This window comes from Ceratosolen solmsi, unplaced genomic scaffold (assembly GCF_000503995.2).
Source record: "Ceratosolen solmsi marchali unplaced genomic scaffold, CerSol_1.0 scaffold6, whole genome shotgun sequence".
Classification (NCBI taxonomy): domain Eukaryota; kingdom Metazoa; phylum Arthropoda; class Insecta; order Hymenoptera; family Agaonidae; genus Ceratosolen; species Ceratosolen solmsi.
The window spans coordinates 16791509-16804754 of record NW_011948414.1 but is presented as its reverse complement, the minus strand read 5'-3'; the positions used below and the strand labels follow the sequence as shown (position 1 = coordinate 16804754).

Here is a 13246-nt window from a genome sequence, read left to right as displayed (position 1 = left end):
TTGATATATTGTATATCAATATTTATTTACTAATACGTTTTTATAGTATTTTCCAGACAATATTTATAAAAAAAAAGTCTACTGATATTGCTTACTCAGGCGAATTAATCGAAATAAAAGGTAAGAAGTTATGTTAAGCGAATAAAACAATATTTAGAGATATATTTACACGTTTATTTACATCTAACTCTCTCTCTCTCTCTCTCTCTCTCTCTCTCTCTCTGTTACATTTTACTGACGCACTTATAGTTTCTTAATAATTACGCTTTTAAATACAATAATATACAATATTACGGAAGATTTCATATTATAACACTTTCTAAATAAGATAATAATAAATCCTAATACATTATTAAAGGAAATTTCATCTACAAAACAACGAGAACATATAAGCTATTTTTAGACAAATTCTTAACTAAAAATAGTATACTATTAAATAATTACACTATTTATAAATTGATTATTTAAATTATTATTCATATACATAAATTCATATAAATTTTGCAAATAATAACAATAAACATTGTAAATATATATTTTAAAATTTATATGATTATAGTTTCTATAGTTAAGCGCCGAGTGAGTCGTCCATTTTTGAAACGTCGAAACTGTTTTAGGAATCCACTGGTTGGGTAATCCGAGTCAAGTATATTTTTATTTTATACACAAACTACGCTTTTTCTTCTGCATCATGCATACCAAAGATCAGTATTCTGACTTTGTAAATTCATATTTTTAAAATGCAATACCTTAAAAATGTTTTGTATATTCAAATAGCAGTGAGTAAAAAAAAAAAAATAAATAAAAAAATACACACGTTTCAACTTTTTAATAAACTATCGGAAATTTCTAATTATTACAAAATTTATAATAGATTAAATAAATTTTAATCTAATATTGAATCTAAATTAGAAAATTCCGACGTTAAACGCATTTATCCTAAAGTTAAATATAATGAGGTATTTAAAATATTCAACTATCCTAAAAATAGCACAAACTTCTTGCATCCTTCATGCATAAATGTAAGTGACCTACAAAAATAATGTAAACAAAAACTATGCTTATTGATAGTGACATTATTTATTCGCTATCTATATGAAAATGCTGTACATATATACTTTATTTATATTATTTTTGTATAAGAGGAGAAATAAAAATATATCAATACTATGAGATTTTATCTATTTTAAATAGTACATTTTTATAAATTATTTTCGTATTTCATATATTTAATAATCTAATAAGGTTCAAAATAGTTGTTTTTAATACGTGTTTTTTCATTTTAAACATAACACAATTTGAATTAAATATAACTTGTGATATAATAATATAACTAAGTTTCTTTTCATGTTAAAAACAAATAAAATTTGTTAAATGTTAAAATTGAGATTTGGCTATTGTGAAAATAAAATTGAACACGCAATTTTTTACATTTATTCTTGAGTGTGTTATAAATAAAACTTTAAATAATTTTAATTTGAAATATTTTTTAATGGCGTAACCTAAGAATTAAGTCATTTTTATGGCTAATGAGTAGCAACATAAAGAATGACATAAAGGATGAGGATAACAAAGCCACATAACATTTTCATGCTCAATAAAATAGAACAACTCTTTCATTTAATGTTAAAATAGTGATTTTTTATAAAAGCAATAAATATTACACTCATCTACATCTTTAATTCAAATTTTTTAATCTAACTATAAGGTAATCAAAAATTCATGAGTTCAATCCATACAAACATTTTCTTAAAATTGTTATATATTATTAAATTGCAGTAATATAAGTTTTTATTAAATTTTAGAAATTAAAATATGCATTTACAGTTAAATATAAAAAAATCTGTACACACACATTCACGTACGCTCGCACACACGCACACACGCATTAAAATACTTTTTTTTTATACATAATTCATATGTATATATATATATATATATATATATTTTCTTCTTTTACTAAGCGTAGTACTTACCTCTGCTTCTTCATTTATATTTGATACAATATGAACATATGATCACATAAGTAGAGAAAAAAAATGTTTAAATAGTAATTGCAAAAATATTTTACGACAATAAAGAATTATATAAAGTATTCAGATTAGTTAAAAACACAATTCATGGTAGTCGAGGAGAAAACGAAACTTTTCGAAACAATACAATACTTATTGAATGTTAGATATTAAATAAATTTGGTATCTTTTGTTATAAAATTAAGCAACAAAAGTGATGGCCTTTTTTATTATTCAGTTCGATTATAATAAACTAAATTTACGTTAAACAAAGCTTCTTTCTATAGGATATATCCTTCATATTTTACGAAATATATTGAATTTAAGATAAACTGAATAGTTAAATTAATTATATTTATCTTTCTGTATCTTACAAAAAATATTTTAATTGAAATGTGGTGTCCAGTTTTCATTGTTAATACAAACGATCATCAATTGAAAACTAAATCCTTATAATTATGAAGCAAATAGTAATTGGAAACCCGACAACAAGTGGTTGTTCGTACAACGGTTGTTCTGTCAGCTCTTTCAAAGTTTGCCTTTACAATCTCATAATATCTCCCATCGCTGAAATAATAATCAAATTTCGGAAATTATGAATCTTTGTGAAAGTTGATTCTTTAATAATAATCTTTAATAATACAAAGTTAATTTTTATGTTATTGATAATTGTATATTATGTCGGATCTTATTATTGTGTAAATGAAAGAAAAAAATATCACGCATAGCCTTTATTAGTTCATCTAATATTTTAAAATAATAGTTGAATAAAAAATTTAACACGAGATTTTAGAAAGATTATTTTAAAATAAATATATTGATATTTATTAATCAATAAGAATCAACTGTAACTTCCAAATAATCAAATAAAATGTTACTTTTACAAATACTTTGTAAAATCCTATGTATCTTATTGAAGATAAATCCTCCGTGTTATGATCATGAGATGTTTATTGAATGAGATATTTATAAACAAAATTATAGTAATTTAATGCTTGAACTTTACCTGAGCGTTAAACACCTGAGTTTAATGCATTTAACTCTTAAAATATCTATAGCTTTTTGGCTTTTGTCGGAGAATCTCAAATTCTCTGGATCCCATCGTAATTCCAATCGTTCCAAGTTCGGACAATTGTTTGCTATCCCGTCCATTAATTGATCGACGTGGATATTTACTCCGAGTCTCTCGTGCGTTCCCATAACTACAATTCTTAAAAAATAAACAAATCATTAGATGTAATATTTAACACAAAATTTGTGTTATTAATTAATATTTTCAATTTATCTTTTAACGAGGTATTATATAAATAACAATTAATAATATTTTTCGAGTGCAACAAAATGATCTAACGAATAAATTGTTGTTAAATTACAAAATATAAATTATGACAAGAATAAAAAAATTTTCATTAAATACGATTATATTATTATTATGTTTTACATTTATTATCTTTAATTTTAAATTAGGAATTCTGAATATATCGTTAAAATTTTAGCTTAAGCTTTTCAAATAACTCATTATAAAATAGATGTATTATTAATAAATAGTACAAAAATAAATATTAAACCAAAATAATAATAAATTATAAATATGTAGTAATCAATTAAATAATAATGATTGGTTTAACAGTTATTATTCTTGTAGGCTTGAAATACTTTTATTGCAATCTGTAATTCGATAAGTGGTTGAACTAAATCAAAGAATTAAATTTCTCACGATCCGTAATTACCGAAATTTGATACATAATCTGAAATTGTTTAATTTACTTTAATCATACAACAATGATCTACAAAGTACTCAAAAGTTGTAAAAACAATTTTGCTCATTCTATCCAATATTTTCTTGATCTAAATTGCATCTAAATCTAAATCGCAGGGAAGGCGGATAAATTCTAATCCTTAAAATATTTTGTATTAGTGTCAATTATATTTTCAAGGCTATTTACTATAATTTATATATTTTATATTAAAAAATATTTAAAAAGTTTGAAAATCTATCGAGATCTTTAAAAAAATAATCATTTCATAGTGTGAAGATTTTACGTAAAAGATTTTATAATACCCGAATCCATGGTCTATCTTTCTAAAAAGCAAAAAATCCTTGCTCGTTAATGAAAATTTGAATGTTGAACATTCGACAATGCGCGAAGAAAACCATAAAAGAATGAAAATTGAATCATACTTTGAATTAGTTAGAATAGGCAATACACTCTGCCAAAGTTGATCAGTGATGTGTGGCATCCCCGAGAGTGAAATTCCCCAGAGCTGATGACCGTGCCGCGACAAAAACTTATGCAAGGCATCGTCGGTAAGATTATCAGAACTGTCAAGGTCGAGGGCAATAAGACTCCGTGGGTTGCCCATTTCCATCCAAGCCTTAAGGACGCTATCGTTAAACCCATTGAGTTGGCCCGCGCTAAGGAAGCGCAGTCCAGGTATTCTACTGAGCATATCGATCAGGCACTCGGTCGTGAGATCCGTTGCTGTCACGTCAAGCTCCTGAATACTAGACTTCTCCCATTCGACCTGCATCACGTATTCGCTCTGAAGGTCTAAAAGCAGCGACAAATTATTTATATTCACATACTTAGAGCATTTAATGAGAATTACTGCAATTATTATAATATGCAATTATCGGGAATTTTATATTCGTTGATTTTCTCTATCCGGCTTATTAAAATCTCAAGTATCAAAAATTCAAAGGCTTGATGATATTTTCCTTTATTCTTTTAGAATATAATTTACGCATTGTAGCTTCTTCAATAAGCACAACATTCCTTTACAATTGGCAAATAATAAATTATAAAATTACCATACACTTCAGTTTCATCATATTACTTTCATAATATTACTTACACGAATGAATTACTCTATTTTCACGATCATTTCTTCGTCATAAAATTTATCGCCATTACTATTAATATTTAAAAAATGACAATTAAATTTATTGGGTATCTGTCTATATATCAAAATTGTATTGTACGTTCTATTGTTTTTCTATTATTTCTAGAATTTTTCTAAAAATATTTAAAAATATTCCATTAAGAATATAATTATAATATAAAAATAGGATAAAGAGTTTTGAAAATTGTGTGTATAACAATAAGAGATTTGAAGGATAATATACTAAAATGCGCGTGTGAGTGTGTGTGGACACGTATGTATAAATACATTAAATGTATAAAGTGAATAAAAACTTTTACTTGATTAACAATTGTTTTATGTTTATTTACATATCATCTACAATTTGAAAATACAAAAATTTTAATAACTTACTCGTGCCCTGCATAAGTAGACATCGAAGTCTTCGACTTCGTTGAAATAATGTTTTCATGGTCGATCCTGTCACTTTGGCACAAAAGTTCACAGCTAAACACTCAAGCTGTATGCAGTTTGACGAAAAGGCATCAATATGCGAATCATCGACAAAATTGATCCCATATAAGTTGATTACCCTTAAATTTGGCGTGGCAGACTTTAATTTGTGAACATTTATCACCTCGTAGATTTCTTCCTCCTCCTCCTCGACCTTCTCGTAAGTTCCTGAAAGTGCATCCAGTCAATGCCTCTGACTTTTAGTAGAGACATCATTAATTGATAAAGACCGAGAAAAAAATGTTTGAAATTATATATTTGAAGTTCTTTATACGAAAATAATTAGCTTTATAAATTCGATTAAAACTTTTTAATTTAAATAAATTTTAATTAAACCAAGTACATTTTGCCATCGAAGCGGTAAAATTTCATATAAATAATAATTAATTAATTAGCCAATCGTTATGATTTGTGCACTCTTTGTACAAATTTAATAATAATCATTTAAAAATGATTGTTTTTGTCTTAAGATATAATTTAAAATTTTTCAATTTCAATTTTCAATTTCAAGCAAGTTTTTTCTCTGCTCACATTAATCTCAGGCAGTGTCAACGAACCTATGAGATGGAGAATCTCGAGGCCGTTAATAAAGTTATAAATTTTTCGCATGAAACCTTCCATGAAGATGACTTCGGATAAACATATGCACATGTACTTAAGTTTTGTGGGGAAAGCTTGCATCTCCGAAAAGTCGTGCAGCTGCATAGCCGTCGAGAAGTCAAGAAGCATATGCGTCAAATTCGGACATTTGTTCGACAGTTCATGAAGTACCGTGTGTGTAATTAATTCTATTGGCAATTCGATGTAGCGCAAAGATGGCCCAAATCGAGCGCTGTTGCAAGAAAATTTATGACATTGAATGTGTGTGCACGCGTACTTATCGCTTAGCTCATCACGCCCATGCATATGTAAACAGTGGGTAAAGTATTTTATAAATCATTAAACTTTATATATTTTGAGGTACTTCTAATCTAATATCTTTTTCAATTTAAAGCACACACACGCACGTACACACACGCACGTACACACACACACACACACACACACACACACACACACACACACACACATATATATATTAACAATTTTTTTTTATTAGCAATCATTGCACTTATAAAGTATAAAGTATAAAATACGTATTTTACTATGAATTTTATTTAATATTTCAAATAAATTTTAGAATTTCAAAATAAATCAAGAATTTCATATAATCTCATAAACTCATATAAACATGTTAAATTTCACTGTGTCATTATTAATATCAATTGCGTAAGTAAGCTTTAACAATTCAATAATAAACATTTTTCTTTTCCCCTTTGATAATTGCTCAGATATTTATTTAGCAGTTATAATTTTAATAAGACATGAGAATTACTATTAAATAATCATTGTATTGTAATAACAAAAAAAAAAAAGTATTTAGTTGGAAAGCAGATGATGATTTATTTCGTTGAGTTGAAAACTATTTGTACAATAATTTACAATCATATCAACCTCATGGGAAATTTTATATTTTATCATATAAGAATAATAGATCGATACATTAATAATAGTAAATCTTTAGTAGCCTACCTAACTAATTGTAGAAGATTTTCGAGAGATCCAACGTGAAGGCCACTGATTTCCGGTCTCAGAGAAACATGCGACCACAATTTTGTGTCATAAGCTATCTGACGCCATCGTTTACAGACCCTCGCCATTCGGCATATTTCTCGGTGCGAAAGATAACTGAATACATTTAGAATCACTTTGTCCGGCAATTTCTCTATCGTCTGCAAATAATGCACGAGTATTAATCAACAATATTTGTTATTCATCAAAATTCATTGTTATTGCTTAACTACTGCGTTATTTTATTGATCGATGCGAAAATCAATATTGGTCGAATGATCATTATCAACTTACAGTATTTGCAAATCGACTTTTTACAACACCACCCTCACTGACGTACATTTGCGATGTTTCAACCGCAATTTGACCCCAAACATCTAAACCCTCCATTTTTTCACAATGATCACCAAAGTTCAATTTTCAATACAATAACAACGCTCAAATTTAATATACCCCGACGAAAAAACAAAAACAATTCCTTAATAATGAATTTAAATCGCTTATAAATCAATGCGATTTAATCAATTTTATGGGAAAAGTGCACTGATATATTGCTGTCGCGAATTTCGAAGCAGTCACGATATTCATCGGTGTTTAATCTAATCGCGCATGCGCAGGTAGCCTAAATATACACCGAGACTTGCTTCAAACTTAAATTTAAACATACACGGGCACTATACATCTATGAGATTTTGTCGTAAAAGTCAGAAATTTCATATTTGGAAATAGTGCGCATAATGGCAATCATGAGTAAAAAAAAAAAAAAATAAATAAATAAATAAATAAATGAGATGAATAATTGACCATTATTACTTTTCTAAAGATAACAAAATTTCCTGTAATAAAATTTAACTTATTCGTTAAATATTTAAATAATAAATCATTTTCATTATACGCACACGCGCGCGCATACACGCACGCACGCACACACACACACACACACACACATGCATACATATATTAAATTATTACTTAAATTATTACATTATTATTTAAATTTTATTTAAACTTCATGCGCTTAATGTTTAAGATTTGCTTATGCAAAGAAAAATTATTTATTTATTGTCAGTAACTCTTCTTGTATTATTTTTTGTTGGTAGAATTGTTATTATATATTGTTTTAAGAAACAAATTTCTAAAAACTAAAGAAAATGTTTGATTATACCTCATGAATCAACATTATAAATACATCTTCTATCTATCTCGTGTTAACTATTCCAAATGAATATAATTAATTTTTCATTCTAATAATCAAACTTCTTATGTGAATAGCATGTTTATAAATTAAGATTATTCGTAGAGGTGATAGAGAAAAGAAATAATATTAAATTTATGTTATGTAGTTGTAAGCAAATATCTGTTGATTAAATAAAATGTACGGATGAATAAAAAACATTTTGTAACTTTTACGAATACTCCATTTATTCATTGTTTTTCATTTTTCATTGGAACTCTTCGTTAAAAAAAAAATGTTTCAGACAACTTTAAATATAATTTCTAATATTGATATTTTAATATCATTTGTTCTGTGTCCTTTATTGATAGAAGAGTAATTATTAAAATTCGTAAGGTTTTATTCACAAATAAATAAATTCCCAATAAATCATAGTTCAATTTGACATCACATTGTATTTTATTTCTTATTAATTTTTCAATATTGTTAAAAAATATATTCAATTATTAAATTAAATTCATGTATACAATAAAATATTTCAAACTCTGATTGCAGTAAATGGAATGAGATGCATTGAAGACATTACATTCCATATTTAGTGATTAAACTAAAACATTTAGAATACATTAAAATGAAATGAAACCTATCGCATTTGATTTTATTCTTACAACATAAATATTACTAACAGAATTGCTTAGATTTAAAATGCCATAATAATATTTATGTGGATGCAAATTTATAAGTTTAAATGCAAATAAAACGTTTAAAATATATATTAAGGCAATAAATAAGGGCTTTTACGTACAAGTAGATGTATATAAAAAATATAATTAAAAATAATGTTTGCTGAACGGTAGTCATTACCGTGGATTTCTTTTTCCTGACGCTACCACGAAGATCGTCACGTGAAATTGCGCTTGTAGCATGTTCGACATTTAATTGATTCCAGACACTCATCGTCACTCACTACGATTACATCTGCTTTAACACCATGTATGTGCGCAATTGGTTGCCAAGTACTTTTAATCAATTGTCCCTGACTTAAATGAAGCAGCGATGACACCGTACTGAATAGGAGGACTACCTTAAGCTGACTGAGTCAATCTTCAATTAGTTATAAATAAAGATGGTCGGCATTCGGCCAGAACAACCGTGCCATCGACGTCTATCGATAAATCTTTCATCCGACAATCAATGCTGTTTGCCTTTAATAAAGAAGAACCCATTTTCTTTCTTTTCCCTTTTGCACGTAAAATATTATTTTATTAATAGGAAAGTAGATAAAAGCCAAACCGTTGAGCAGTTTATCGATAAACAATATACACGTACATTTTTACATAGGATTTGATAGTTAAATACTTAAATAGGCGAAATGATAGAATACTTACTTATTACAATAATAATGCAAAATATGTTAGCAATATATATATTAGCAAATTTTTATTCCATAGTAGGTGAAACAAAAAAAATGTAAAATACGAATATACTTTAGGTCAGAATTTAAATTTTATAATTAAATTCTAATCTATATCTATGTGTATGATAAGTTATAAAAATTTATAATATAATTTAGAATAAAATTTATTAATCGTGTCTATACTTCCATTATCTTATTAAAATAAAGTAAATATGTCTAAATATTTTTTATTTTACTTCCCTATAATTTATACTAAAATATTTAAAGTTTACAAATTTTATTTGCATAAAATAAATACTGACTTTATAAAATATAACTGCACTTGGCAACCAATATTTTGATTTATTTGGAAAAATATCCTTCGTGGAATATTCAGCAAATATATATATATATATATATATATATATATATATATATATATGTGTGTGTGTATTTATTGCCGAAATATAATTGCAAATATACATTTTATTTAAAAAAAAAGTAATCTTACGTATTATGTATTTGTTAATAATTAAAAACTGTTGTATAAAAATGTAAAATAATATTTAAAAATAACAAATTCTCTCGACTAAATCTTTTAGATTCAACCGTTTTAATATGCTTTTAGCGTAATGGAAATTATTAAATTAAAATTAAATAATGATTTTATAAGCATTTTTTTTAAAGTATATTTATACATAAGATGTAATTATTTAAATCAAAAAGCATAACGAATCATACTAAAATAAAAAAAGTTTTTCAAAATATTATTATATTTTGCCAAAAGCTTGTATTTATGCTGGAAAGTACGTTAGCGTTGTTGAAAAAAAAGGACAATTACAATAAAACATAAATATATTTAATATGATTTATATAAATTATAAAAAGAATATTTGACTTTCGTTGGACTTATTATAAATGACAAAATTTTAAGTATTAATTTACAAATTGTCTACCATACATTAATTTAAAAGCTATTACATTATTAATTTACTAACATTCTTTAATGTATATAGTAATATTAATCTCTATTTAAATTATCCACTTCTATTATATAAGATTCTTAATATTTATATATTATGATGATATAAATAGATAAAATATATCTATGGTTATAAATGTGTCGTGATAAAACATTCTTAATGATATATTTGTGAAATATGATCAGTGATGAAAGGGTTTCTACACTCACTAGTCAAAATCTGTCTAAAAGCTTAATAGGAATTTAACCATCTCGAGAATGATAAAAGCAGAAATTAAATATGAATTTTTATGGATAATAATAGTTTATTCGGTAAGTTACCAAAGACTTTGACGATATTTAATTGAAATCTGTAATAAATAGCAAAACGAATGCACATGATGTGAAACAGTTATGGGGTCACATTGTTGCGATATCTTATTGATTGTTAAATTTTTTTAAGGTATAACACTGGATGCGGAAAAGAAAATAATTTTCAATTAATAGATTTATTTAAACATAAAAAATCGAGACTCATTTAGTATATTAAGTAATAACAATTATACAAGCTATGAAACGAAGTAAAAGTAAAAATTTAATCTTTCATTTATATTTCTTTAATTTCAAGGAAAAAATAAAAATGTCATTAATATATTATCGAAATAATAAATAAAATTGACCATGTCAAATAGAAGAATAATTACAAAATATTCAATGTAAATACTGATACCGGTATTTTCAATTGTAATATTGAAAATTGATATTTCAATTGAAAATATTGAACATTTAGAAAAAGTTAAAATATTTTATTTAAGCCTTTCGTTTTATTTAACTCTAAGTTTTATGAGAAAAACTAAAAAAATTCTTCATTTTTTAATGAACATTAATAGAAATTGAATTAATTGTTCTTATAGATCAAACAATTTTTTAATTTGCAAACTACTTTTTAAGATACACAGTCATATTTTTCTCATTTCATAATTTTCCATTAATTTTTTAAAAATGTAATATATTTAATTTATAATTTTAACCTAAATATAAGTTTAATAATTTTTGTGGATTTATGAAAATGATCGTTATTTTTAATTAATCAATGACAATTATAATGGCCATCAATATTATTTCTATAAATAGCATTATATTTTTTGTTATTAATTGAAAAATGCTAACTAAAATTAAAAAAATTATAATAAATAATATTTGAAACAGTTTTTCCTACCTTCTATGTACATGCAATCGGATTCGAATTCGATCAATTTTTTTAATTGTACGACAAATATTCATCCACATAAGCTTTATATGAATATTATTATGCTTATTTTTGTTGTAAAATTTGTTTAAAAATTGTATAATATAATATCTACATAAATCAATTATAAACTCTTGTCTATCCGACACGTAAGATAGAGATACGTTGTTCCTTAGATTGTCAAAAGTGAAAATACTCTTATCGATAATTAATAGACTTACCGTATTTGATTTTCGAATAATTTTTTCAATTTCCATTCCGTCTTGTGGTCCATTTAGCTGTTGTAGAGCTGCTTCCACACTTAGTACATTCCAATTCGACATTCTACGCGTATCCATGATCGGATGGCCGTTGATTGATGACGCGAAAATAAACGAAAAGACGCACAATAAAAAATAATTATGAATTTGTTTTTATTACATTGAAAAGAGAATGGTCCTTTATATTGTTGGTTAGATGCTTTAGTATCCCGATTAATAAGAGAAAAAAATATAAGCTGCGCAGCGAAAGCTGATCGGACATCACCACTCGTTTTACTCGACTATCAGTAATAATTATATTAAGAGGGAATTTATAGAAAATGTAATTTATGTGAAAGCTCAATTTGCCCGTTCGTATTTAATTTTTCAGTTTATCGTGTCGCACAGAACTCATTTTCCCTTACTCCTCCTCTAATGCCTTACAAATGCAAAAGACTTTTTCGTAAGGCTTCCCTCACACAAAAGCAGTGACGCAGTCCATCTCGTTTTACTGCTCGATTCTAACACATCCAAGTCAAATTCGAACGCATACGCATGGCCAAGAACACCCGTTAATAAAAATGCACCAAATTTTAGTGAAACAAACGAAAAATTAGAAAAATACAAGGCACGACAAAAAACTATTTTTTGGTCCTACTCAGTCATCATTTTCGCTTTAATTTTGGTTTTACGAGCGTGCTATAAACAATCTTTTCTTTCTTTTTTTCCCCCCCCCGTATTTTCCAAAAGTGAGTGGTCGAGCTAGAGAAGAAGTGCTCTATCTCGCCTCGGATTCGTAACTACTAAGAGCCGGTCTGTCCCCCGTCCAAGTTAGAAAAATCCCGCGGAAACATAAGAGCGTAACAATCTCCGCGCTCGAACGGTGCTCGAAATAGATGTTCTGGAGCGCCTGGTACCGACATTCGCCCTATCCTCAGAGACGTGAATTCGTCCGCTTGTTCGCAATCCAAGCGTATTATGTGCGTCCGGGGGCGGAGAACCGCCCGTCTCCCCTTCGTCGCATTTACGAAACGCTTAACGGGCAAATCGATTGACATTAGTCGCTGATATACTCGCTTACTTACCCATTACGAAGCTTTCGAATTATTCGCATCGCATGCTCATTCATTCTATCATATTATTCTTTATTCACGTAATAATTGAAAAAAAATTTTTTTTCATTTACTCAAGTTGCTCCATAATAAACGATATAATAATATAATCGTCGA

General features: G+C 26.8%; 1 protein-coding gene across 4 annotated transcripts; it reads right to left on the bottom strand.

The window, feature by feature from the left end:
* Positions 1-2388: 2388 nt before the first annotated feature.
* Positions 2389-12749, bottom strand: FipoQ (F-box/LRR-repeat protein FipoQ). 4 transcript variants are annotated; one of them, XM_011507295.1, is made up of 8 exons: positions 12676-12749; positions 12000-12102; positions 6960-7159; positions 5945-6219; positions 5289-5555; positions 4195-4564; positions 3019-3222; positions 2389-2579 (listed from the first exon to the last, which is right to left on the bottom strand). In XM_011507295.1, the coding sequence occupies exons 1-8, from the start codon at positions 12684-12686 to the stop codon at positions 2444-2446; spliced, it is 1566 nt and encodes a 521-aa protein (XP_011505597.1). In that variant the 5' UTR covers positions 12687-12749; the 3' UTR covers positions 2389-2443. The 4 variants fall into 4 exon arrangements, with proteins under 4 accessions (XP_011505597.1, XP_011505596.1, XP_011505599.1 ...); XM_011507294.1 differs by lacking the exon at positions 12676-12749 and having other exon boundaries at positions 12000-12636; XM_011507297.1 differs by lacking the exons at positions 12000-12102; positions 12676-12749 and adding an exon at positions 9037-9251.
* Positions 12750-13246: the final 497 nt, after the last annotated feature.